This window comes from Hemiscyllium ocellatum, chromosome 39, assembly GCF_020745735.1.
Source record: "Hemiscyllium ocellatum isolate sHemOce1 chromosome 39, sHemOce1.pat.X.cur, whole genome shotgun sequence".
Classification (NCBI taxonomy): Eukaryota; Metazoa; Chordata; class Chondrichthyes; order Orectolobiformes; family Hemiscylliidae; genus Hemiscyllium; species Hemiscyllium ocellatum.
In genome coordinates, this window is record NC_083439.1 from 17,749,557 (window position 1) to 17,773,335 (window position 23,779).

General features: G+C 38.2%; 1 protein-coding gene across 4 annotated transcripts in view; it reads right to left on the reverse strand.

Moving 5' to 3' along the window:
• Window positions 1-1,516: 1,516 nt before the first annotated feature.
• The window catches only part of tmod2 (tropomodulin 2), a 99,167-nt gene continuing 76,904 nt past the window's right edge, over window positions 1,517-23,779 (reverse strand). For all 4 annotated transcript variants that reach the window (XM_060852824.1, XM_060852826.1, XM_060852825.1 and 1 more), the window contains 7 exons: window positions 15,269-15,391; window positions 12,964-13,038; window positions 11,578-11,708; window positions 10,267-10,374; window positions 9,344-9,487; window positions 5,629-5,773; window positions 1,517-3,284 (listed from right to left, as the gene is read on the reverse strand). In XM_060852824.1, coding sequence (XP_060708807.1) covers window positions 3,250-3,284; window positions 5,629-5,773; window positions 9,344-9,487; window positions 10,267-10,374; window positions 11,578-11,708; window positions 12,964-13,038; window positions 15,269-15,391 — 761 coding nt within the window. In that variant the 3' untranslated portion in view covers window positions 1,517-3,249. The remainder of the gene's footprint in view (window positions 3,285-5,628; window positions 5,774-9,343; window positions 9,488-10,266; window positions 10,375-11,577; window positions 11,709-12,963; window positions 13,039-15,268; window positions 15,392-23,779) is intronic.

The window sequence follows — 23,779 nt, forward strand, 5'->3', positions numbered from 1 at the left end:
AGACACCATTGCTTATAATATCATCGAATGCAAAATAACAAGTACGGCAAGCTTCTCAAATTTCCTCCAACAAAAATGCAAGTTTTGGACCAGTTAGTGTCACTAATGTCAGGTCTTGGTGAGGTGAAGACCTTCCCCACACTCCGCTACTGCCTTTAAACAACTGCCAAACCTCAAACAGATCATTGGTCGTAGCAAACTGCCCAGCTCTCAGGACAACTCCATTCAACCCTGTTGCAGTGGACGCTGCAAGATGTGTCAGATTGTGGACATAGATACCACTATTACGCATGGGAAGACCTCCCGCCTTGCACATGGCAGGTACTCATGTGACTCAGTCAACGTTGTCTATCTTATACGTTGCAGGCAAGGATGCCCAGAGGCATGGTACATTGGGGAAACCGAGCAAAGGCTACAACAACGGATGAATGGGCACCGCACAACAATCAACAGACAGGAGGGTCCCCTCTCAGTTGGGGAACACTTCAGTGGTCCAGGACATTCAGCCTTGGACCTTCAGGTGACCATCCTCCAAGGTGGACTTCGGGACAGGCAGCAGAGGAGAGTGGCCGAGCAGAGGCTGATAGCTAAGTTCGGTACCCATAGGGAAGGCCTCAACTGGGACCTTGGGTCACATTACAGGTGATCACTATTGCACTAAACACACACACTCACATACACACGGACACAGATACACACAGACACCCACACACTCTCTTGTAGACACATACACTCCCACGCTCACACATGCACCCCCTCACAGACTTAAGACACTCTGCACCCACCCCACACACACACACACACACACACACACACACCCCACCCCCCACCCCAGACAGACAGACAGACACAAAGACCCACATGAACACATATGTTTTGTGTGGTGAATTTGTATTGCAGAGTTACATTGCACACTGCTCAAAAACTGCATGTATTCATGTAGAACTCCGAGCTCAAAAACTGCAGGAATTTATGTAAAAACTCTGTTATCTCACTTATTAGATTAGAATCAATCTAAACATCAGGTCATAGAGAACACAGGGGGCTAACACCTTCAACATATTGTCTAGCAATCACCATTAACAGCTAACCCGAGAATGCAACTTTAAAAAGAAGGGTTTTGTGATTTACACATGAAAGAAGTGAAACTCTCACTGTATTCTAACAGATGAAAGGCTTAACAGACAATCAATTTTTCAATGTATAATTTAAATTACATCACACTGCAAATTTTTGCTATAAATTCTGTGTTTCAATCGAGCCCTCCACAATCACCTGAAGGAGCGTCATTCCAAATGCTATTGTGCTTCCAATTAAACCTGTTGGATGATAACCTGGTGTTGTGTGATTTTTTAATTAATGTAAATTGGATAAAAGACTTCTCTCAAATTCTTACTCATGATCAGTGTCAGTACAATAACAATTCAGTTTCACTATTAATTATTATAGTTGTTTTGTATATGCCACCCTTCATAAAATTACTGGTTTAAACACAATTAAATGAGAAAGAAGAGAATTGAATTATTAAAAACTTTATTATCCCACAGGTTTCATTTTAAAATGCTGTACATGTTAAATATATCCAGCACTTTTTACATTAACATCCCTCAGATTAATTCTTATATGCACTTTATGTAATAGGTTGTTAACCATTATTTATTACTGCACAAAACAATCTAACACCTTTGTAAGGAGTGTTCTTTTTAAGATGTTCAGTTACAAGGATAGGCTATACAAATATTTTCAACATCCAATTTTAATTTGTATTTATTACCACAAATCAGATTTCCATTATGGTTAAACAAGACTTTGTATAACAGAGGTTAAACATCAACAGTTGAACATTTATAACAGCTTCTTTTCATGATCCTGTGATAATTGTTATGTTTGAAAAAACAACAACTAAATGCAATGTATTAGTCTCTGGGTTTAGACATGGGCCTACAAACACTGACATAGCTTTTCTTCATGTTATTATAATATAGCTTAGCCACACACATACACAAGTCTAGGACTTTCAGACAATATTCACAACAGTTTGGTCATTTAAGCATACTACACAAGATACTGGCATGCATAGGCATTTTTTAGTATCCAGAAATTTTCCTGCAATATTAGTCATGCTGCCACAAAATTATCTAAGTAAAGGTAGACAAACTCCTAAAATAATCAGCAAATAAAACATTTTGTGTGTGTATGTGGGGGGGTCATAAAAACTTTACATACTTTTAGCTACTGCACACAGCTTTATCAGTGTGCTGGCTTACATTTTTCAAACCAGGAGGACTTTGTAAACAGTAGCTCAAATTTGTTTTCCCAATATTAGTACGTCAGACATTCCAACTTAACTGGAAAGGTCTATTTAACACATTAGGTTGACAAAACTGTAGAGAATCCAGATTTATAGATCTTTGGTTAAACAGTTATGAGTATTGCCAACTAGTATAATCCTTCCAGAACATAATCTACAAGTGTGATATTATAATGCTCTAATAGAAATTTTATTGATACAAGTCATCTTGGTAATAAATTGCAGTTTTAGCAAGAGGACTGTAGATGAATTTAAGAATTACAAGTGGCTTTTTTGGCAGAAAGTCTGAAGAAATATCCCTCTTTTAAGACTTGATTTGAACTGTTCTCATTAAACAACAGGCATGCAGAAGAGCAACAGCTACCTGCATGGCCATGGTTCAGTGCTATACAACGTGGCCAAATCAGCAAAATAAATCCAAGTCCCAAGACAAACTTCATAGTTCTTTTTTAATACAAAAAAATTGTTTTTATAAAAAATTTTACTTTTCTTGTCTTAGTCCTGATATACTGGAACATTAAGTGCAGTACAAAAATGACACTCCACTGCACAACACACTACAATTTAGCACGACTTTCATTACAGTATATAAAAAGATTAAAAATACTTGATATGGGCACAGTGCAAATTTCAAGTCAAACATTTTTCTCGTCTTGGATACCTCACTCCCTAACATTTTCAAATTACAATATGGTTTGGTGTTAATCATGAGGTCCCCTGAAAAATTAAAGAGAAACGTGATTTTTATGGAAAAGTTATTACTAAATTACAGTTTCTGCTACAACAGTGGAGGGGTTAAATTCCAGTCTTTTCCCTTCTACCCAGACAGAAAACGTGAGAATGCCTTAAGCTAGGCTTGGCAACATGCCCAATGCATTGTAGTGGGTCTTCCATAGGATGAAATACAGCACCAGGCAGGCACAGACTCCAGATTACCATTAATATGTATCTCTTTCGACTCGCTTTTTGCGAACTGTTATGAAAAGAACATGATAAAACATTGGTCAAGAAATGATACAGCCAACAGGTAGTTCCGAATGCATACATTCAGATACAGACTCTCATACCTCACGCTTTTGGAAACCTGATCTTTTCTGGTTGATTATAAATTCGGAATCATGCATTCATATGGCTTTAAATATTGTAGTCCAAAAATTAGATGAAAAAGAGTGAAATAGGTTAGGTAAAAGCAAACTCTGAAAATAGCAGTTAGTGAAATGCAGAAAAATTATGATAATTAGTTCAACACTTCCAATTCTCCATACTCAACATGCTTAATACCATTTGGGGCTTCATGGCTGGACAGCTGGCAAGGTCAATGAAGAATTTACTCATATTCCAGACTGAAGAAGCAAGATGACAGCAATTAACAGGAATTAAAAATAAAAAAACTTGTAGCATTGAAACTGAGCAGCAGTTGTTCATCTCAAATTGTTGCTTTGTAAATGTTCAGTAGTCGCAAAGTTTGACTAGAAGGCCAGGTACATCATTTTTGCTAAATCTTTGTCTGCAGAAAGTATTTAGCAAAAGGAATACCTACAACTTACTTAAACCTAAGATCTTAAAAGGAAGATGTATACAGCAGATATAATGGCAGTATATCTCATAATTAGAAAGAAGCATTACTGAAACATCAATAGAAGTAATCAGAATTAACCTTATCTATACCAATAAAATATGAAACTTACATTAGAAATTAAACTATAATTTAAGATAACTGATAGGGCAAGAAAACTGAGTTTGAACTGTGCAATGGATTTAGTTTTCAGGCATCAACCAGCAGTAAATATTCTACTCATCTTGCTGATTGTAAGCAACTGGGTTAGCAGTTATTAATGAAGTAAATGCTCCTTATTTCCTACTTTTGCCCTCAATGGGGCTGCTGAAACTGATTTTTCTTTCAGCTCAACTATAGAAGGTAACAGCATGGAGATCTGTTGTAATACCACTACTTGCCACCATCTTGTTTACTAGAGTGGATAAAAACTGTATATTGCAGCCGATCAATGCCATAGGCTTGATCGGGTGAAAGAGAAAATGGCAAAAAGTGCACAGCAGGGTCTACCCTAAATCAAAACGTAAACAAAGTAAATATTTTGAAATGTCAAACCAAAATCAAAACAGATGGGATGCAATAAATAGATACTCTATTCCTAAAGTCACACAATACCTACAAGTAAAAGGTAGGAATAACGCATGTCCAGTCAAAAAATGCTTAGCAAAGTTTTACCAGGCTATAGATGATTGGAAGGAGCAATAAATATCTTGTCTGCCTGTTTGAATTTTCTGAGTTATACAACTCAGCTCTGTATACACCCAAGATATCACAGGATGGGAGTGGTGAAAAAAAGAGAGGGAGCGAGAGAGAGAAAGACAGACAGAGACACAGACAGACAGAGTCTGTGTTGCTTTTACCATTCAAAACCAAAGAGAATAACCTTTATGCACATAAATTTACCATTAAAGTTTTGAATACAGGAAACTTTTGTTTTAACTGGCAAGTTATGAACCAGTGCTCTTGTTAAACCAGTAAAACATGTATAGCTGAAATACCAGATGATTACTGTATTATCACAATATCCACAGTGTCAGAGTAGTCACTTGAGGGTGCAAGTGAGAAGGATTTCTGCCATTGTTTTATTTAAGTAGAGTTGTATTGTTATTTAAGTGATTTATGTTATAAATAACAAGTGATGTGTATCAATGCTGCATTATGTTTTCATTACTTAATGTGTGTTTTTAGATTATGTGGACATCTTGATCAACCAGAATGTTTGATCAACCTGGACACACCTGGTCCCATAGGTGTCAGTTAATAAAACATTTGCTGTAGTTTCATATTTCAAATCAAAATTCAGTGGTTCAGCCAAGGATTAATTACAATTTTGAATCAAGATTCCGAATCTTAATTATTAGAGACCCCTGCATTTATGCAACGGGATGATTAACCCCAAATGTTACCAGTACCCCATGGCAATTCAGATTGAAAAAGCCTGCTAACAAGCTTGCACATGCGAAACAGAAAATGCTGGAAACTGCTCAGCATGACAGGAAGCATCTATGGAGAGAGAAATAATTGATGTTTCAGGTCAACGACTTGATGAAAGCCCAATCCATTAACTATTTTCAGCATCCACAGTATTTTTCTTTTGTGACACAGAAATATGCACTTAGGGAAATCCTAGTGGATGACTGGAACCTTTGGAATTATATTCTCAAAATAAAGTTGATGAGAAAGGGGTGCAGGGTGAGAAAATCTAAATTCCCTTTGGAAATAGGATTTTTGAGGTAAAATCAAAAGTCATCATGAATCTTACCTAGATCATTATTCTTGGTTATGGCTGCGGCTGCCCTCGTTCGTGGTCCTTGTTGTGTGAACTGATATCCAAACTTCAAGATTGAGGAGTTTGTCTCCAGCATTTGCGCTATTTCCATTTCAACAGTGGCACCTAACTGTTGGCGCTATGAGTAGAAATAGTCAATGTAACTAATGTTGACTGATAAGTTTACTTAAAGGCTTGTCCCTTATTTTTAAAATCGACATTTAGGGAGCCCTGTAATTTGATCAAATATCTTTTGGGGTGGGTGCTGAGTGGCTTAGAAAAACAATTCTAATCCAATAATTTAATATAATTATCAATGCCTTTCAATTTTGTAACAAATTAGTTGTTATTGTTTGAGAACTCAATATATATAATTGCTGCAAATAATGCACATTTTGTTCTTTCATACGAGATGACAATCCAGAATAAGGCTGCAATTTCAACAATTTGAACTACACATTTAGAGTCAGAGAGGTACAGCATGGAAACAGCCTCTTCGGTCCAACTCGGCCATGTTGACCAGATATCCCAACCCAATCTAGTGCCACCTGCCAACACCCAGCCCATATCCCTCGAAATCCTTCCTATTCATATACCCATCCAAATGCCTCTTAAATGTTGCAATTGTACCAGCCTCCACCACATCCTCTGGCAGCTCATTCCTCTGTGTGAAAAAGTTGCCCCTTAAGTCCCTTTTATATCTTGCCCCTCACCCTAAACCTATGCCTTCTAGTTCTGGACTCCCTGACCACAGGGAAAAGACTTTGTCTATTTACCCTATCCACGCCCCGTAATTTTGTAAACCTCTATAAGGTCACCCCTCAGCCTTCGACACTCCAGGGAAAACAGCCCCAGCCTGTTCAGCCTCTCCCCATTGCTCAAATCCTCCAACCATGGCAACAATCTTGCAAATCTTTAATGAACCCTTTCCTGTTTCACAACATCTTTCTGATAGGATGGAGACCAGAATTGCACACAATATTTCAACAGTGATTCTAGGTAATCCAAGATGGAGGATGGGAAAAACTTCTGGCTGCAACAGCTGCTCCTTTATGGAGGTGTTTTAGGTGTTGGAGGTGATTTCCTCAAATTCCAGGAGCAGCAATTACTGTTTATATGCTGTTGCATTGTTTTGGAACTTTGGGGAAAAAAAGTCAAAACAGCAGTTTTAAAAGGGAGAAGGAACAGACAAAGAAAGCACGTGGTGAGCTCAGTGCAGGAGAGAGAGAGAAATAAACTAACACAGCAGTGAATCTGCACAGTTACTGCCTTTACAGTTTGAATTCATGTATCGCTGGACATTGAAGTGTGTCTGGGAAAATTAACAAACAGTGAAATTCACAACTGATCTAGGAGGAACTGTTTGGGCGAAGTTCACAGCACAGAAGCAGACAAGTGTATTGTTTTTAAGTGTGACCTACAGAAAGCTTGCAGTAGTGAGTAGAGTGGGTTCTTTCTTGATTATGTATTTTGAGATATGTCTCTTGATTAAACTTAAAATATAAGCCATAACTATTATTTGAACCTGGGGCAGTGTTTTGTCAAGGAATAAGACAGTGTTACTTGCTGGGTCTGTAGATTGCGAAGAAGCAAAAATGACCTTTAGTAGAGTGATATGCACTTCTTGTCAGATGTGGAAGTTTAAAGAGAGTTTAAGGGTTACTGCAGATTATATCTGCAATAAATGCTGTTGGTTGCAAATCTTATCAGATCGAAGCAATGAGGAATTTGCAACAGCAACAGTATGTGATGGATGGCAGTTATAGGAAGGGGGAGGGGGGGGGGGGGAAGTGGGGGAAGTCTCAGATACAGTCACATAGATGGATTAACTCCAGGAAAGGTAAGAGGGGTAAGGCAGCTAGTGCAGGAGCCTTCTGTGGCTATATCCATTTCAAACAAGTATGCTGTTTTGGAAAATATAGGGGGTGATGGATTCTCTGGGGAACGTAGCACAAACAGCCAAGTTTCTGGTATTGAGACTGGCTCTAATGCAATGGGGGTTATGTCAGGTTCCAAGAGATCAATTGTGTTAGGGGATTCTCTAGTCAGAGGTACAGACAGACGTTTCTGTGGCCAACAGCAAAAGATCAGAATGGTGCATTGCTTTCCTGGTACCAGGATTAAGGATGTCTCAGAGAGGGTAAAGAATGTTCTCAAGGGGGAGAGGGAGCCAGCAAGAGGTAATTTGTCCACATTGGAACCAACGACATAGGAAGGGAAAAGGTTGAGATTCTGAAGGGAGATTACAGAGAGTTAGGCAGCAAGTTAAAAAGGAGGCCCTCGCGAGTCGTAATATCTGGATTACTCCCGGTGCTTGAGCTAGAAGGGCAGGAATAGAAGGATAGAGCAGATGAATGTATGGCTGAGGAGCTAGTGTATGGGAGAAGGATTCACATTTTTGGACCATTGGAATCTCTTTTGGGCAGAAGTGGCCTGTACAAGAAGAACGTTTTGCACCTAAATTGGAAGGGGACTAATATACTGGCAGGGAGATTTGCTACAGCTGCTTGGGAGGATTTAAACTAGTAAGGTGGGGGGGGGACCGTGGGACCCAGGGAGGTAGTGAAGAAAGAGATCAATCTGAGACTGGTACAGTTGAGAAGAGAAGCGAGTCAAACAGTCAGGGCAGGCAAGGTCAAGGTAGGACTAATAAATTAAACGGGGTAAAAACAATGACTGCAAATGCTGGAAACCAGATTCTGGATTAGTGTGGTACTGGAAAAGCACAACAGGCTCTCTATCTGTATTCCTGATGAAGGGCTTTTGCCCGAAACGTCGATTTTCCTGCTCCTCGGATGCTGCCTGGACTGCAGTGCTTTTCCAGCACCACTCTAATCCATAATAAATTAAACAGTATTTATTTCAATGCAAGGGGCCTAACAGGGAAGGCAGATGAACTCAGGGCATGGTTAGGAACATGGGACATCATAGCAATTACAGAAACATGGCTCAGTGATGGGCAGGACTGGCAGCTTAATGTTCCAGGATACACATGCTACAGGAAAGATAGAAAGAGAGGCGAGAGAGGAGGGGGAATAGCGTTTTTGATAAGGGATAGCATTACAGCTGTGCTGAGGGAGGATATTCCTGGAAATACATCCAGGGAAGTTATTTGGGTGGAACTGAGAAATAAGAAAAGGATGATCACCTTATTTGGATTGTATTATAGACCCCCTAATAGTCAGAGGGAAATTGAGAAACAAACTTGGAAGGAGATCGCAATTATCTGTAAGAATAATAGGGTGGTTATGATAGGGGATTTTAACTTTCCAAACATAGACTGGGGCTGCCATAGTGTTAAGGGTTCAGATGGAGAGGAATTTGTTCAGTGTGTAAAAGAAACTTTTCTGATTCAAAAATTTAATTCTTAAAAATAATATGCATAAATATGACAATATGCATCCTTCAATATCTTCACAACTTTAAATTAGCTCAATCCAGAACAGGTTACTTTTGGGGCTTCATGGTAGCAAGTATGATGTTTAAGGTATAGAAAAAGTTTACACAACAGAAGTGTTTATAACTAAACTGAGCAAACAAAGTAGTATACGCGTTTGATGCGCAAACAATTCAGTTATGGTGTCTGAAGCATCATAACATTCTAGTTTGTGGCATGAAGGTGTTGTATATTGAGAAAAAAAACTGCCTTAGCAGTGTGCCAAGGATACACCAGTAAAAGTTTCAAATAATTTCAGGCAAAACAACTTACCTGATTATCAATCTTGATCTCCATTAAGGTTTCATTGTCTTTCAGTGCATCTACGATTGCTTGTATTCCAACACCAGTGATGAAGTTTGACTCAAGATTTAGACATTGAAGTGTTTTATTAACTCGTAGCATATCTGCAAAAGCCTTCATGACAAAAACTTGGTTTGAATGCTAACAAGCAATTCCAAATTAAGTATTTTTATGGCACCTTTAATTCCAATATGTACAGCACTGAGATACAATCAGAATTCATTTAAATAGAGTTACTGTATCATTCCTATTCACCTAGTGACAGAAAACATCTATTCAGAGATTGGTGATAGAGAAGGAGAAAAGTTTCAGTAGACAAGTGTCAAGCTTGGGCCAAGCTGGCTGAACTCACATCTGGCAGTAGTAGGGTGAAGGATACTTTTGAGTTAGAGTCATACAGCATGAAAACAGAACCTTCAGAGCAACTAGTCTAAATCTTCATAGGCCCATACATCATTAAAATTACACCATGATCCAAACTGTGTTTGCATATTATGGATTTAATGATCACTAACCTCTAACACAACAGATTTAAAGAATATGTTTATGTTAACCAGAGCACAGATTTTCAGATGAGCCTTTCATTTTATAAGGGAAAATTATTACAAAACAGTTGCTTAAAAGTCACTAGAATAATATTTACCACTATTGTGCAAATGTTCAGGCCCACATATTTATAAGTGTAGGTTATTATAAGTGGGACAGAGTTTTGTGCCATGTCTTATTACCACCATTTATAAATAGGCTGGGAGGTTGGGATATGAAGAATGCAAGGCTATGTGCAGCTCACTATTTTGGAATTATGGTATTAAGCAAAATATCAAGTTAACTCACTGGAGAACAATTAAAAAATACATGTCATGAAAACAGTATCAAGGCAAAACTGAACTTACAAAAGCAATAGGGTCATTGCTCCGAGTTGCTGCCAAACTAAATTTCTTCAGGTGAGTATTTTTTTTCAAGGTTTCCGCAAAGTCTTTTAATGTTGGAATTGGAATATTCTATGGACAAATTCAAATTCAAGATAATAATTAATCAATGCACACTGGAGTCCTAGCTCATCTGTTCCTCATCCACAGAGGACACAAATAGCAGTTACTCATGCCCACGTGCACCACAGGCGGTTTTGCTTTTCTTCAAACAAATACTAAAGTTACCACATGAGAAACTGCCCAAAAGTATGCCTTATCCATAGACTACACCACTAGACAGCAATTACAACATTCATACAAATCAATTTAACATATATTTGCCACTTATTCTGTTTATGGTCCATTCTCCTTTGGCATGTGCTATATTACAAAATGTTTCCAAACATGAGATGGTGCGAGAGAGAGGACAGTTAATCCAATTTGACTAACTTATTGAATGAAAAATAGTAATTATCCCAAGTCACAATTTTCTTTATTTCACATTATCAATAGACACCTTTATTAGCAATCACTAAATAATTCTGACTTGATCAAATCTCTTGTGTGGGGATTCAGTTGCGAAAACCGAAGCTCTTGTAGCCAGTTCACCTATTTCAGTAAAAACCAAAATGACTGTGGTTACTGTAAATTAGAAACAAAAGTAGAAATTGCTGTGGAGAGAAATCAGAGTTAATTTTTCAGGTCGAGGTGACCCTTCCTCAGAACTGACCCAAAACGTTCACAGATTACTCTCCACACATGCTGCTAGATCTGCTGAGCTTTTCCAGCAATTTCTATTTTTATCTCTTATTTCAGTACTACAGAAAAATCCAATGTTGACAAGGGACAAAATACTGAAGGAATTGAAATATCAAAATTTAAATTAAAGCAGTGATCACTACAAGGTGTTGTCAAAAAGAATCAAGGATTAAATGAGGCAAAGAAGTTGTTAAACACAATTTGGGACATCATTTTAGTAGGAGCTTATTACCATAAATCAAACTATTAGTATATACAGTAACGAGGAATTTTTAAACAGGACAGTTCGTTAGTAGAATCATGCAATTATCCTCCAAAATTCCATGAGGTGGTGCTAAGTGCTTTATTACACTAAGCATTTAGATTCTTTTAAAATTTTGAAAATATGATGTCTATGAAATTTAATCAATCAAAAATGGAAACTTTTCACTGTGCTAATCCAGCTATTGGACACAGAAGCCATCCTGTTTCTTCAAAGTTCAAAAAGTAAAACATTTTTAAAAACATACTTGAATATAACCACAACAATCCTACCTTTATGTTATTAAGATTAACCTCTACAAGCCCTGGATCATTGGCTTTTATTCTCTGTAAACTTTCTTCTACATTTGTTGGATTGGGAGGTTCATCAAAAACTGGTTTGACCTTCTCACCTTTGACAACATCTGAAAATCATTTACAGCAGTTATCAACACCTTTAAGTATTACAGAGACATCTGTTAAGAGGCTTAGGTGTACAAATATGGGCAATTAGTGATCGTGAATATATTAACGCATGTTGGTTGCAACTAGTTGGTAAAGCAATTTTTGTACTGAACCAGTTTGATGTTCAGAAGTCAATATCATAATTGAAATGATAAGCAGAGCTATAATATGTACTAGTTTAAGTCTTGCATCACTGATTAAGTCCATCTGATTTCCAACATAAAGTCAAAGTTGAGGCACAGTTTGGAAATAAATATTTTAAATGAATTTTAATCTACCAGCTTAGAGTATTCTAGTCAACAAATCTATACAAATAAAAATGACAACTGACCATCTTTACTCAGTGAAATATAAAAGTCCAGTATTAAAACAATATTAGTTCAACGTATTATCGCAAAGGTATAAGGGAAGGGGAAGAGGAAGAGGAAAAGAATAGAAAGTAGTACCAAGTAATTGTCTTGGCTGCTGTTACCAGAATTCCAATAAAATCTAAATGATGAACCAGTGAAATTTTCAAGACTGTGCCCAAAATATCTATTATCATTTGTATGTTTTAAACACTGATTGTCACTGGAGAGAGTACTGCGTGAGGATGGTTACAGATGATGGAAAACTTTGCAGAGAATTAAAAATGTCATACCAAACAAAGCACTGGCTTGAAACAAATCTTTTCTGTACACTGTAATCTTCCAACATTAAACACGAGTAATGTGCACTTTTGATAATATGGTGTTAATTCGCTTAATGAACTATTAAAGTCTATGATCTGAATTACTTCACTGCATTTATGAATTTTAGATTTGAAGAAAATCCAACTGAGAAGAACATTTTAAATTGGTGTCAGCCAAAGTGACTTTTTTATATATTACTACTGACTTGTATACCAAATCACTTACTAAATTATTCATTTCTACATTTTACTCTTTTATTGATATCTAATGTTTAACTACTGATATTCTACCCAGACAAACTGATATCTTCATTCACCTCATTCCCAAGCCATTAGGAGAATCATCAGTCGGAGAATTTCACTATTCTAGAAACAAAAATATACCAAGATATACAGTGTTTGAATGTTAAAACTTGAATTCTTTTCTTGAAAAGAAAACAAAACTACTGCAACCCTGTAAGTATTGTCATATTTCTAATGTAAACACAGCTGTACAACAATTAAGTGAAATAACTGCCAAAAGTAGTAAATTTTTGCCAACTTACTGTTCAGGCCTCCTTTGCCTCCAACAGAATCTAAGTAATGTGTGTTGCTTACCAATGTGTGCATCCCTAAAATGGCTGAAAATAGGAAGAAACAAATTAACTACATCTTAAAAACAGATTCACTAAACTCAGTCAAATATATTACCCATAATAATGGCTACGAAATAAATGAATGGACCAAAGCAGCATGTTGAAACGCGATTATTTGATTCAGTTACTGCAAATCATTTCCCCTTAAAATTAATTCAAGTACCAAGAGGACAAACAAAATTACAAATGAATAAATATTCCACAATAATTGAGATTGGATAAACACAGGTTTTATGGATTTCCTGCTGTGCAATCACATGGAATTTTCCAGAAGTGTTACTAAACAAAAACACAGCCATAGAAACTAACAACAGCTTTCTAGAGGAGAAATTGCTCATGTGCAGTATTTGCAAGTATCAAGTACCATGAAGCACTGTGGGAATATTGTTCTGGAATTGAGTTTCAAATCAATTGTGTGAAGGGATGATAGCAGACAAAATATTTTAGGCCAACTACTTGAAGCATATATTGACATCTCAATCCTGTCTGAAAGAACTGGCAGTTACAATTACTGAACATCATTTTACATTTTTGAGGGTATATTATCTAATTTTGTTTATTTATTCATTTGCTGATTTCCACTTGATAATGCAATTCCCATTTCATAGCCACAGCAGGGATATTTTTCCAAGGCCACTAGTGATGGTACAAGTTTAGCTCGACAATCAGGTGAAAGTGCCTAGAGTTTCTCTCTCTCTCTCCATTTCATCCTCAACTCTGCCCCATTGGAGAAATTCATCAATAGCCGAATTATCAAGAGGAAGATGAAGTAGAATTTGGAGGATCAAGGTTATAACCTATCACTCTGGTACTGTGTTGCTCTAAATATATATTAGAACTTTTTTTTGATCACCTCAGGAATAGGGAATTCAACGTTTCGAGCATAAGCCCTTCCTCTATATTGGGGAGACAGGCCGCTTACTTGCGGAACGCTTCAGAGAACACCTCTGGGCCGCCCGGACCAACCAACCCAACCACCCCGTGGCTCAACACTTTAACTCTCCCTCCCACTCCATCGAGGACATGCAGGTCCTTGGACTCCTCCACCGGCAGAACATCACAACACGACGGCTGGAGGAGGAGCGCCTCATCTTCCGCCTGGGAACCCTCCAACCACAAGGTATGAATTCAGATTTCTCCCGTTTCCTCATTTCCCCTCCCCCCACCTTGTCTCAGTCGGTTCCCTCAACTCAGCACCGCCCTCCTAACCTGCAATCTCCTTCCTGACCTCTCTGCCCCCACCCCACTCCGGCCTATCACCCTCACCTTGACCTCCTTCTACCTATCCCACCTCCATCATCCCTCCCCCAAGTCCCTCCTCCCTACCTTTTATCTTAGCCTGCTTGGCTACTCTCTCTCATTCCTGATGAAGGGCTTATGCTCAAAACGTCGAATTCCCTATTCCTGAGATGCTGCCTGGCCTGCTGTGCTTTGACCAGCAACACATTTCAGCTGTGATCTCCAGCATCTGCAGACCTCATTTTTTACTCGAAGATTTTAACCCACTGCGAATCTTCTTGCAAGGATGCCTTCCTTGAAGAAGCTCTCTTCCCCCCTCTACAAGGATTTCAGTGAGTCTCTCTCTCACTGCACCCCCCAGGTCATCTCCTCTGCACAGAAACTCATTCCCTATTCCTGAGATGCTGCCTAACCTGCTGTGCTTTGACCAGCAACACATTTGCAGTTGTGATCTCCAGCATCTGCAGACCTCATTTTTTACTCGATAGAGATCACCTGCACAACTACAAGAAGATGGTGCAATACAAAGACTGCCGATACCTTCATTAAATAGCATGCTTAAATCTGTTCACTGAGCTCTGCAGATATTCAAGGACAGTTTCATGAATTAATGAACTTTAGATGCAGATAACAAAGTTGCAAAACATAAAACATACCTAAATACAAGAGTCGTGCCACAATCAGCAGTGCTCAATCACTAAACAGTGGATAAAGTTTTTACAACTAAATTCCACTGGTGTAATTCGGAAAACATCCGATTCCATAATCTCCAAATTTTGCTTATCTTTTGTAGTAAATCCGTAGCCACTTTTTCATGGCAAAGTTTGTTATTATTCTAAATTAAAACTAGTTAAGACGAGTAAACAAAGTTCTCATTTTAACTATTTTGTACAATTCCTTCTCCATCTCTCTATTCAAAAGCAAATTAATTAGAAATGCAAGACATCACGGGGATCCTCTGCTCATAATAGTTTACCTGCAAGGTCACAGAGTTCTGTATCTGTCGCACTGGTCAAGGCTTCTTCCAGTTCTGGATCCAGGGTCACCTTCTCTTCTATACGCTGCTCTACAGGTTTCTGCTTTGGTATCCATAACTTTCCTATAATCCCAAATGATTTATAAATTATGCTGTAATAGGTTTTCAATCTATTTTCTCAAACCAGTTTCTAGTTTTAGTAGCAGCTTATAACCATAAATCAAGCTATTTGGCATACGTATAGCATTACCACAGTAATGAGGAATTTTTAAACATCACAGTTCATAAGCAGAATCTTGCAATTACCCTCCAGAAATGACAGAATTCTATGAGGCGGTGTTAAGTACTTTATTACACTAAGCACTTAGATTCTTTTATAATTTTGAAAACACTATGCTTATGAAATTTAATCACTCAAACCAGTTTCTAGTTGATGTTTGTAACAAGGGCAAAACAAATCAAGTCACAACTGAAAAGAAAACTCACATCAAACAAATTCTACACTTTGTCCCTGATAAAAGTCGCATGGTTCCAATAGAAGCACAATTTGTAGCTATTTTCAGGTTTCCATTATACTATTGCATTTGTTAAATCTGCTGGAGTGAGCCAATGCAGCAAAACACCACTTGTTTTGCACACAAAAATTTGAGGTTTGGTGGCAGAACAGCTTACATTCAAAATACTGCCTATTTCAGCTAGTTGACTAGGTCAGCGCCAGGTTGGTAAATGGAAGCATTTACCGTCCAGATTACTGACTACTCAGTTGTAGAAATTAAAAACAGCCTTCAAAAACAAGCAGCTACTTAAATGAATAATAAGACCATCCAGTATTTATATAGCACCTTTAAGAAATATAGAAAAAAGCTGAATAGGCGGTTTTTCCCAGAACGTTGAAGGCTGAGGGGTGACCTTACAGAGGTTTAAAAAATCATGACGGGCATGGACAGGTAAATAGGCAAAGTTTTTCCCTGGGGTAGGAGAGTCCAGAACTAGAAGGTATGAGTTTAGGGCAAGAAGGGAAAAATTCAAAAGGGATTTAAGGGGCAACATTTTTACTCAGAGGGTAGTGAGTGTATGGAATGAGCAGCCAGAGGAAATGGTAGAGGCTGGTACAACTGCAACATTTAAAAGCATTTGGATGGGTTTATGAATAGGAAGGGTTGAGGGGGATATGGGCCAGGTGCTGACAGGTGGAACTAGATTAGGTTAAGTTATCTGGTCGGCATGGAACAGTTGGACCAAAAGGTCTGTTTCTGTGCTGCACACCTCTATGACTCTTACTAAGATATTTATTTCTCATGCCTGGAGATAAAGTCTGACACACACATCAGGAGATAATAAGATAAATAACAAAGTTTGGTCAAAGACGTGTATTTTAAAAGTCACAAAGGAAATGAGATTAGGGGAGGAATTTCAGATCTTGGGAACAAGGCAGCTGAAGACTCAACTATTGATATGGAGTGATTAGGAATCTAGAACAGGAGTATAGGTGTCCCCAATTTACAAACATGATCCCATACGTGGTTGGAATCTTAAAGACCCGACACACGAACAGTTGCTTTCCATTGTCCAGCATTATGTTTCAACCTGCGTACAGATAAACTTGCGAATGGACTTAAGAACGGAATCCAGGACTACCCAAATGCAGTTTCTTCCCTCAAGTCTACACTGCATTTTGATTCAGTTTTGGCTGATCTGTTTATACTCTTATATGCTTGTCTATGCCCCAAAATCCTTATTAAAATGAATAACAAAAAACTATAAATCTCCAATCTAAAATTAGCAACTGATCAAACATGCTACATGCATACAAATTCCAACAGTGGTAGTGGCCCTCCAGGCCAGAACATCCAGGCCACCAAACTACCAGATGGGTCATGACAGGATGAAAGAAATAATTCAAGAATTTATAATGCCTAGTTCTTTCTGGTGGCTCTGATTTTTAAGACTATGCTCCCTGGAGATTCCCATTCAGCAGAAATAGCTTTGCTCAAATCTATCTATTCACCTTACTATCTTGGGAACTTGATTGTATTATGCCTCAACCTTCTAAATTTCACAGACTATAACTTTAGTTTGTAAATTTTTTCTTCGTGACATCTGGCTCTTGCTGTCTTGGTTGCTCAGTGGTTAGCACTGCTGTCTCAAAGCACTAGACCCTGGTTTCATTCCAGCCCTGGGCAACTGTATGTGGAGTTTACACATTCACCTCGTGTCTGCATGGGTTTTCTCCAGGTGCTCCAGTTTCCATCCACAATCCAAAGATTGCAGGTTAGGTGAACTGGCCATGCTAAGTTGTCCATAGTGTTCAGGAATGGGTAGGTTAGGTGCATTAGTCAGGGAAAACAAAGTAACAGGATAGGGGAATGGGTCTTGGTAGGTTACTCTTCGGAGGGTCGGTATGGACATATTGGGCCAATTGGCCTGTTTACACACTGTAGGGATTCTATGATACTTCTAATAAATCCATGCTGCATTTTATCAAAAGTCAGTATATATCCTTTTTATGGTCTATTGCCCAGAACTGCTTGTTACAATCCAACACTAGACCACACGTGGACTAACAAAAGAACTTTGTACAGCTAAAACATAGCTTCTATACCTACTAAAATTAAGAATGCGCACAAGGTCAGATTTGGAGGTGCACAGATGTGAAGGTTATGAAGCTGGAGTGTATTGCAGAAACAGGGAAGACCAAGACCATGAAAGGATTTGGGAAGAGGGATTGGAAAGTGAAAAGTCAGATGTGTGACCAACAGCCAACGTAAGAGGAGGAAGCACAGATGTGATTGGTGAGTGGAACTATGAAGATTTGCTTACGGTTGTTCCCTCCAAAAATCCTGAAAATTCCATGTAATCCAGCTTCATCCGATTTTCCTGAATTATAATGTATTCATATTTTACTGACTAGCATTTCTCATTCTCATGCCAAACTAATTTTGAAACACTGAATTTCCAACATAGGTTAAACTAAATTACTCCTGAATTGAAATTACCTGGAATTTTTTGAAATTGCTACTGGGCATGTACAAAAGTTGGTGCTGAGCATACACAAAAGCTCTGAAATGCAAAGTTGTATGTACTAAACAAAACATTTAATTCAACATATTTGATATAAAACTGTCTATGCTAATGCAGAGGGATTTGCTATATTTTATATTTTTTACATTAGATCATAAATGTGTAGTCAGAAAAATCTAATAAAATTCACTTACATTTCTCCTCATTAAAGTAGAAAATACTAAACTCAAAGCTGTTCATATAAAATTTCCTATATTGTGGCAGGATTAGGATGCATGAATACTTCATTGACAATAAGCCACTTTGGAACAACCTGAATATAGATATTAGCTGGTCTAGATAAGGAAAAATGGTCAGAAAGCTTACGTAAGATCACAGCTATCATAATAAAGATATCAGGCAGGAGTACCACAGTACAGAAGAAACCAAATAAGTATAACAGGCAATACTTAAAAAGCAGCAGAGACAGATACTAAATTGGAAAAGTAATAAACTTAGATGTTCAAACGAATGACAATCAAACTGCACCTGTAGAAAACTAATTCAGAAAGGTAGATGATAATGTGCATAAGGACAGTACCCCTTCTGATGGCAAAAACTAGATATTCATGCTAAGGTAGGTTTACAAAGACTACTGAAGAAGCAACAGAGAGATTCAGTAATGGCAGTCTGCTTAGGGATAAATGACCCAGGGAATCATTGAGGCTTTTAAATGCTCAACATCAAACACTGATACATAGCAAGTTCCTATTTTTCGAAATGGGAGTTCACAAGCGAGCAAGTGTTAAACTGGTGTGCAAGTAATTCTTCCTATTTAAACAGGCGAGAAGTTTCTTGGACAATAAAGACTGGCACAAGAGAGAGTCTGCACTAAATATTTGCAGAAACAGAGCAAGATGTAAAGAATAGCAGCCTTTAATGAGCTGATGGTAAGTGAGGAAAAAACTTCGAAAAGGAAACTGGCTATCAAACTAGACTGATCAAAAAGCAGACAGCATATGGTAATGCCCACAGTATCTCAAAGACCCAGATACGTTACAGGCAAATAAAGGTCAACAGAGAAGACAAATCTGCAATAGGTGGCTTATACGTGAACACTAAGCATTTGGGATAAACTGGCTGCTGTGGACACTGTTATGCTGGCAGGGCACTATGTCAGAAAAAGATTAGAATGCTACTAGTCAAATGATATTGAATATAGTCAATATGTCATGTATCTGGTAAAGTATAAATGTCTTTGGGTGGGGGAGTGGCCTTAGTTAGTACATCCAGAAGGGTTTTTGCCTGAAACATAGATTTTCCTGCTCCTCGGACACTGCCTGACCTGCTGTTCTCTTCCAGCACCACTCTAATCTAGACATCCAGAGGTGCACTGACAAGAATGGTTAAAGGCCCTATGCACTAAAGACAACTTGAATTTATAGATTACCTTTAATATCTTGAAACAAAGAATGTCACTAAAATATAAGATAAATAATAACCTTACTTTTACTGGTTCTAATTTATATTACTAACTGGATTCAGTTGATTAATTTGATCAGCTTGCATTTGTATTGCACCTATTACAGAACCAGTCACAAATCAAATGGAAAAAAATTAAACTACCAGGTGCCCTGATTATAAAATAGACACGTGTAAAGATTTGTAGCTCAAGTGCCGGTTGTCATTGTTGTGGGTACACAACGACTGCATGAAACACTATCGAACAAACAAGCAGACTAGTAATCCGCATCCACGAACATCAACTAGCCACTAACCGCCATGACCAGCTGTCCCTCGCTGCCACACACACACACAAGTGCCACAAATTCGACTGGGGCAATACAATTATCATAAGACAAGCCAAACAGAGGACAGCCAAAGACTTTCTAGAAGCATGACTCTGATCCATAGACTCCAACAAGCACATAGTGACTGGTATATTGTGTCTAGGTCTAAAACAAACAACTGGAACTGGCAATGGGAAGCAGCAGCAGAAACAGAACCAAATAGATTACAAAAGACAAAGTACAACAGCACTTCACAGAGGCTCTAAAGCACTGAAGAGATCACCTAGATGGGATGAAACGTCTGAAAACATCTTCCCAGCTTAGCAAACATACCTACAACTACGATAAAATAGATAACTGCAATTTAAAAAATTTGCAACAAGGAATTGAGTGAGTACAAGGAAGATTGAAAGTTGATAGTTGACAATAGCTACAGGAAATCTAAAGCAATTTGAACAGCGGAAGGATCAAGTGGTGTGGTGTTGAGACATTGCGAAATGCAGAGTAACAGTCCAGAAGAGGTCCTTCCAACTCGGAGTGTTATCTACACTAACCCCACTTTCCAGCACTTGGTCCATAACATTGAACATTGTGACACTTCAAGCACTCATCTACATATTTTTTCCTATCTCTGTTACTGCCCCAGGGAAGGTATTCCACATTCCCATCATTCTCTGCGTGAAAAATCGTTTTCTCAATGCCGTTAATCTCCCTGCCTTTCACCTGGAAATGATATACCCTCATTACTGACCCTTCAACCAAGGGAACAGCTGCTTCCTATCGAACCCATCCAGACCCCTCCATCTTATACATCTCTAACAGGGGTCAACCCTCAGCCTTCTCTGCCACAAATAATACAACCTGAACCTATCCAACTCTCTTCATAGCTAAAATGCTTCACCCCAGGCAGCATACAGGTGGATCTCCTCTGCACATCCTCCAATGCAATCACATCCTTCCAAAGATGGTCTCACCAAAATTTGTACAGCTCCAACATAACCTCCCTTCTCTTATAGTCTATGCCACCACTGCTAGAGGCATATGCATTCCTAACTACACTAGTAATCTGTCCTGCTGCCTTCAGAGATCTGTGGACAAGCAGCCCATGATCTGTTTATCTGAGCTTCCTAATGCCTTGCCTTTCATTGAGCACACCATCTTCTTGATACTTCTTCCAAAGTGCATCACCTTACATTTTTTAGGGTTAAATTCCATCTGCCTTGGATCTGCCCACCTGACCAACCTCTATATCTTTCTGTAACCGAATACTACCGTCTTCACTATTAACCATCCAGCAAATATTCATGTTGTCATCACCCCTTGTGGTTGGAGGGTTCCGAACTCACATTTCTCCAGTTTCCTCATTTCCCCTCCCCCCACCTTGTCTCAGTCAAATCCCTCGAACTCAGCACCGCCTTCCTAACCTGCAATTTTCTTCCTGACCTCTCCACCCCCACCCTAGCCTATCACCCTCACCTTGACCTCCTTCTACCTATTGCATTTCCAACGCCCCTCCCCCAAGTCCCTCCTCCCTACCTTTTATCTTAGCCTGCTGGGTACACTTTCCTCATTCCTGAAGAAGGGCTCATGTCCGAAACGTCGATTCTCCTGCTCCTTGGATGCTACCTGACTTGCTGCGCTGTTCCAGCAATACATTTTCAACTTTGACCTCCAGCATCTGCAGTCCTCACTTTCTCCTCCCAAGAGGAAAGGGCAAATTATAAATTTAAAGCGTCTCTACACCATTCAAAAGAATCACTTATTTTGCTTACAAAAGAAAATTGCCATTCCAAGCATTTCAACTTTCAAAAAAATGATATGCATTTGAGTCTTTCCACACAAGAGTAAATAAGCAATCCAAATGCATCATCTAAGTTACACAAAGTCTCTGTAATTAAGTTGCAACTTCCAAGGTTTGCAGGGTCATGAATTAGAAATGCGCTTAAAAATGCATCCATGCATCACAGAATGGAATATCTGATGAACTACTTTCCATGTTTTATTGTACAACAAAAAAATTCTAGAATACTCCCATCTCAAATGGAGATGAATAAACACTTCTGATTGAATAAATGGCAGAGTGTAAAGCAATTTGAAAGGCTTTAACGCAGAAAAGATGTCTGAGGATGTCTATTTGAATAAACTAAGTTGTATAACTTATTATTGGTTATGAGCTCATAGTCAAATAGTTCATGTAAGAATATTTAAAAGCATTTCAGTTTGGACCTAGGGGGTGGCAGTGGCATTGAACTAATTCCCAAGTTGGTTATGTTAATTCATGGACAGCTGCATCCTTAACTTGCCCCACACTTAGACTGGTGACCCTTAATATGGTGAGCCACATGTCTCTAATGGAGAGAGATGGCATGATTCCCTTCATGGAGTAGAGCTAACCTTCAAATCCAATTGATTGATGTAATAAATTATATTTTTAAAAGAAAATATGAATTCGCCCTCAGCTACTAAGAGTTTATTCCAAGATTTGTTTTTGGTTTTTGCTTGCTTTCATTCCTGTCCGTGTTTACAGAAAACTAATCATATTAAGCACACTATAACTGTATAGATGGCTGCATAAACATACAACTTTTAATGTAATCTTGTTAACCCACAATTTCAAAACCTCTGCCTTCCCTGACTGAAATATTTCTTCAATAGTTTCCTGTTACCCATTGGCATTTTATCTGTGAACAATTTTCACAAACAGTACAATCTAAATAATTTAATTTGTTGCTACAAGAAAATCCAGAATTATATCCAAAAATTGAATTACTTGATAGGTACATTACAAAATGTATCAATGATGCAATTATAAAGAATAATAGCACATAGTTTGACTTTTAAAATCTCACCATTTGGACTAACAAAAAAATGCTATGCAGCAATAAACCGCAGCAGTGAAAACTAATTGCTAGAATGCTGCAACAAGTCAATGAGCACTTGAAATGGAAAGATAGGTTACACATTTAGTAGAACACTTTCTTGTGAATGCTTATGCATAATAATACACCTCTATCTTGTTCAGCCTTAAAAATGCACAACAATTAGATTACTGTGTGTTTTCATTCACAAATATTGTATTTTAGGAGGTCTAAATTTAGAAGTATGCTTCTCATGGTCTGATGACAACACCAAGTTAAAGCATTACTCCCGCTCGCAATGCTTAACCGTAGGTGCACGTACATGGTTATCAAATGGATCATGCTGAAAATATTTTAAAATATTGATCCATTGTATATTTATAGCCACAATATTTTCTGCTGGATAACCACAAACATCAGAAAACCAACCCAGTGGGCTCCTGAATTTCCGATACATAAAGTCCAGCACAGATCTGATGTGATTTCATATAATCCAATACGATAATTAAACCTCAACTATACAGCTTCCAGTCACATTTGAGCTAAAACAATGAATTCCAACTTCATTTGCAATAGGATGTTACAGCCTTCACAACATCATTTAGTTCCGTATCCCAGCTCACTCATACTCCTTTGAAGCACCACAAAATCACCAGTCAAAACTCCCAACACTTCTAATTATTCCCTTACCGTTTTAATGTACTGGATCTCTACTATTCATTGATATGCTTCAGAACATTCACCACCACAAACTGATAAATCAAACTGAACATTTTCTTTGAAGGTAGGTGTTCAAATTCTGCAGAAGATTGCTTCAGCATTTTAGAACTGATTGGAATACATATCTTCCTATTCTAAACACT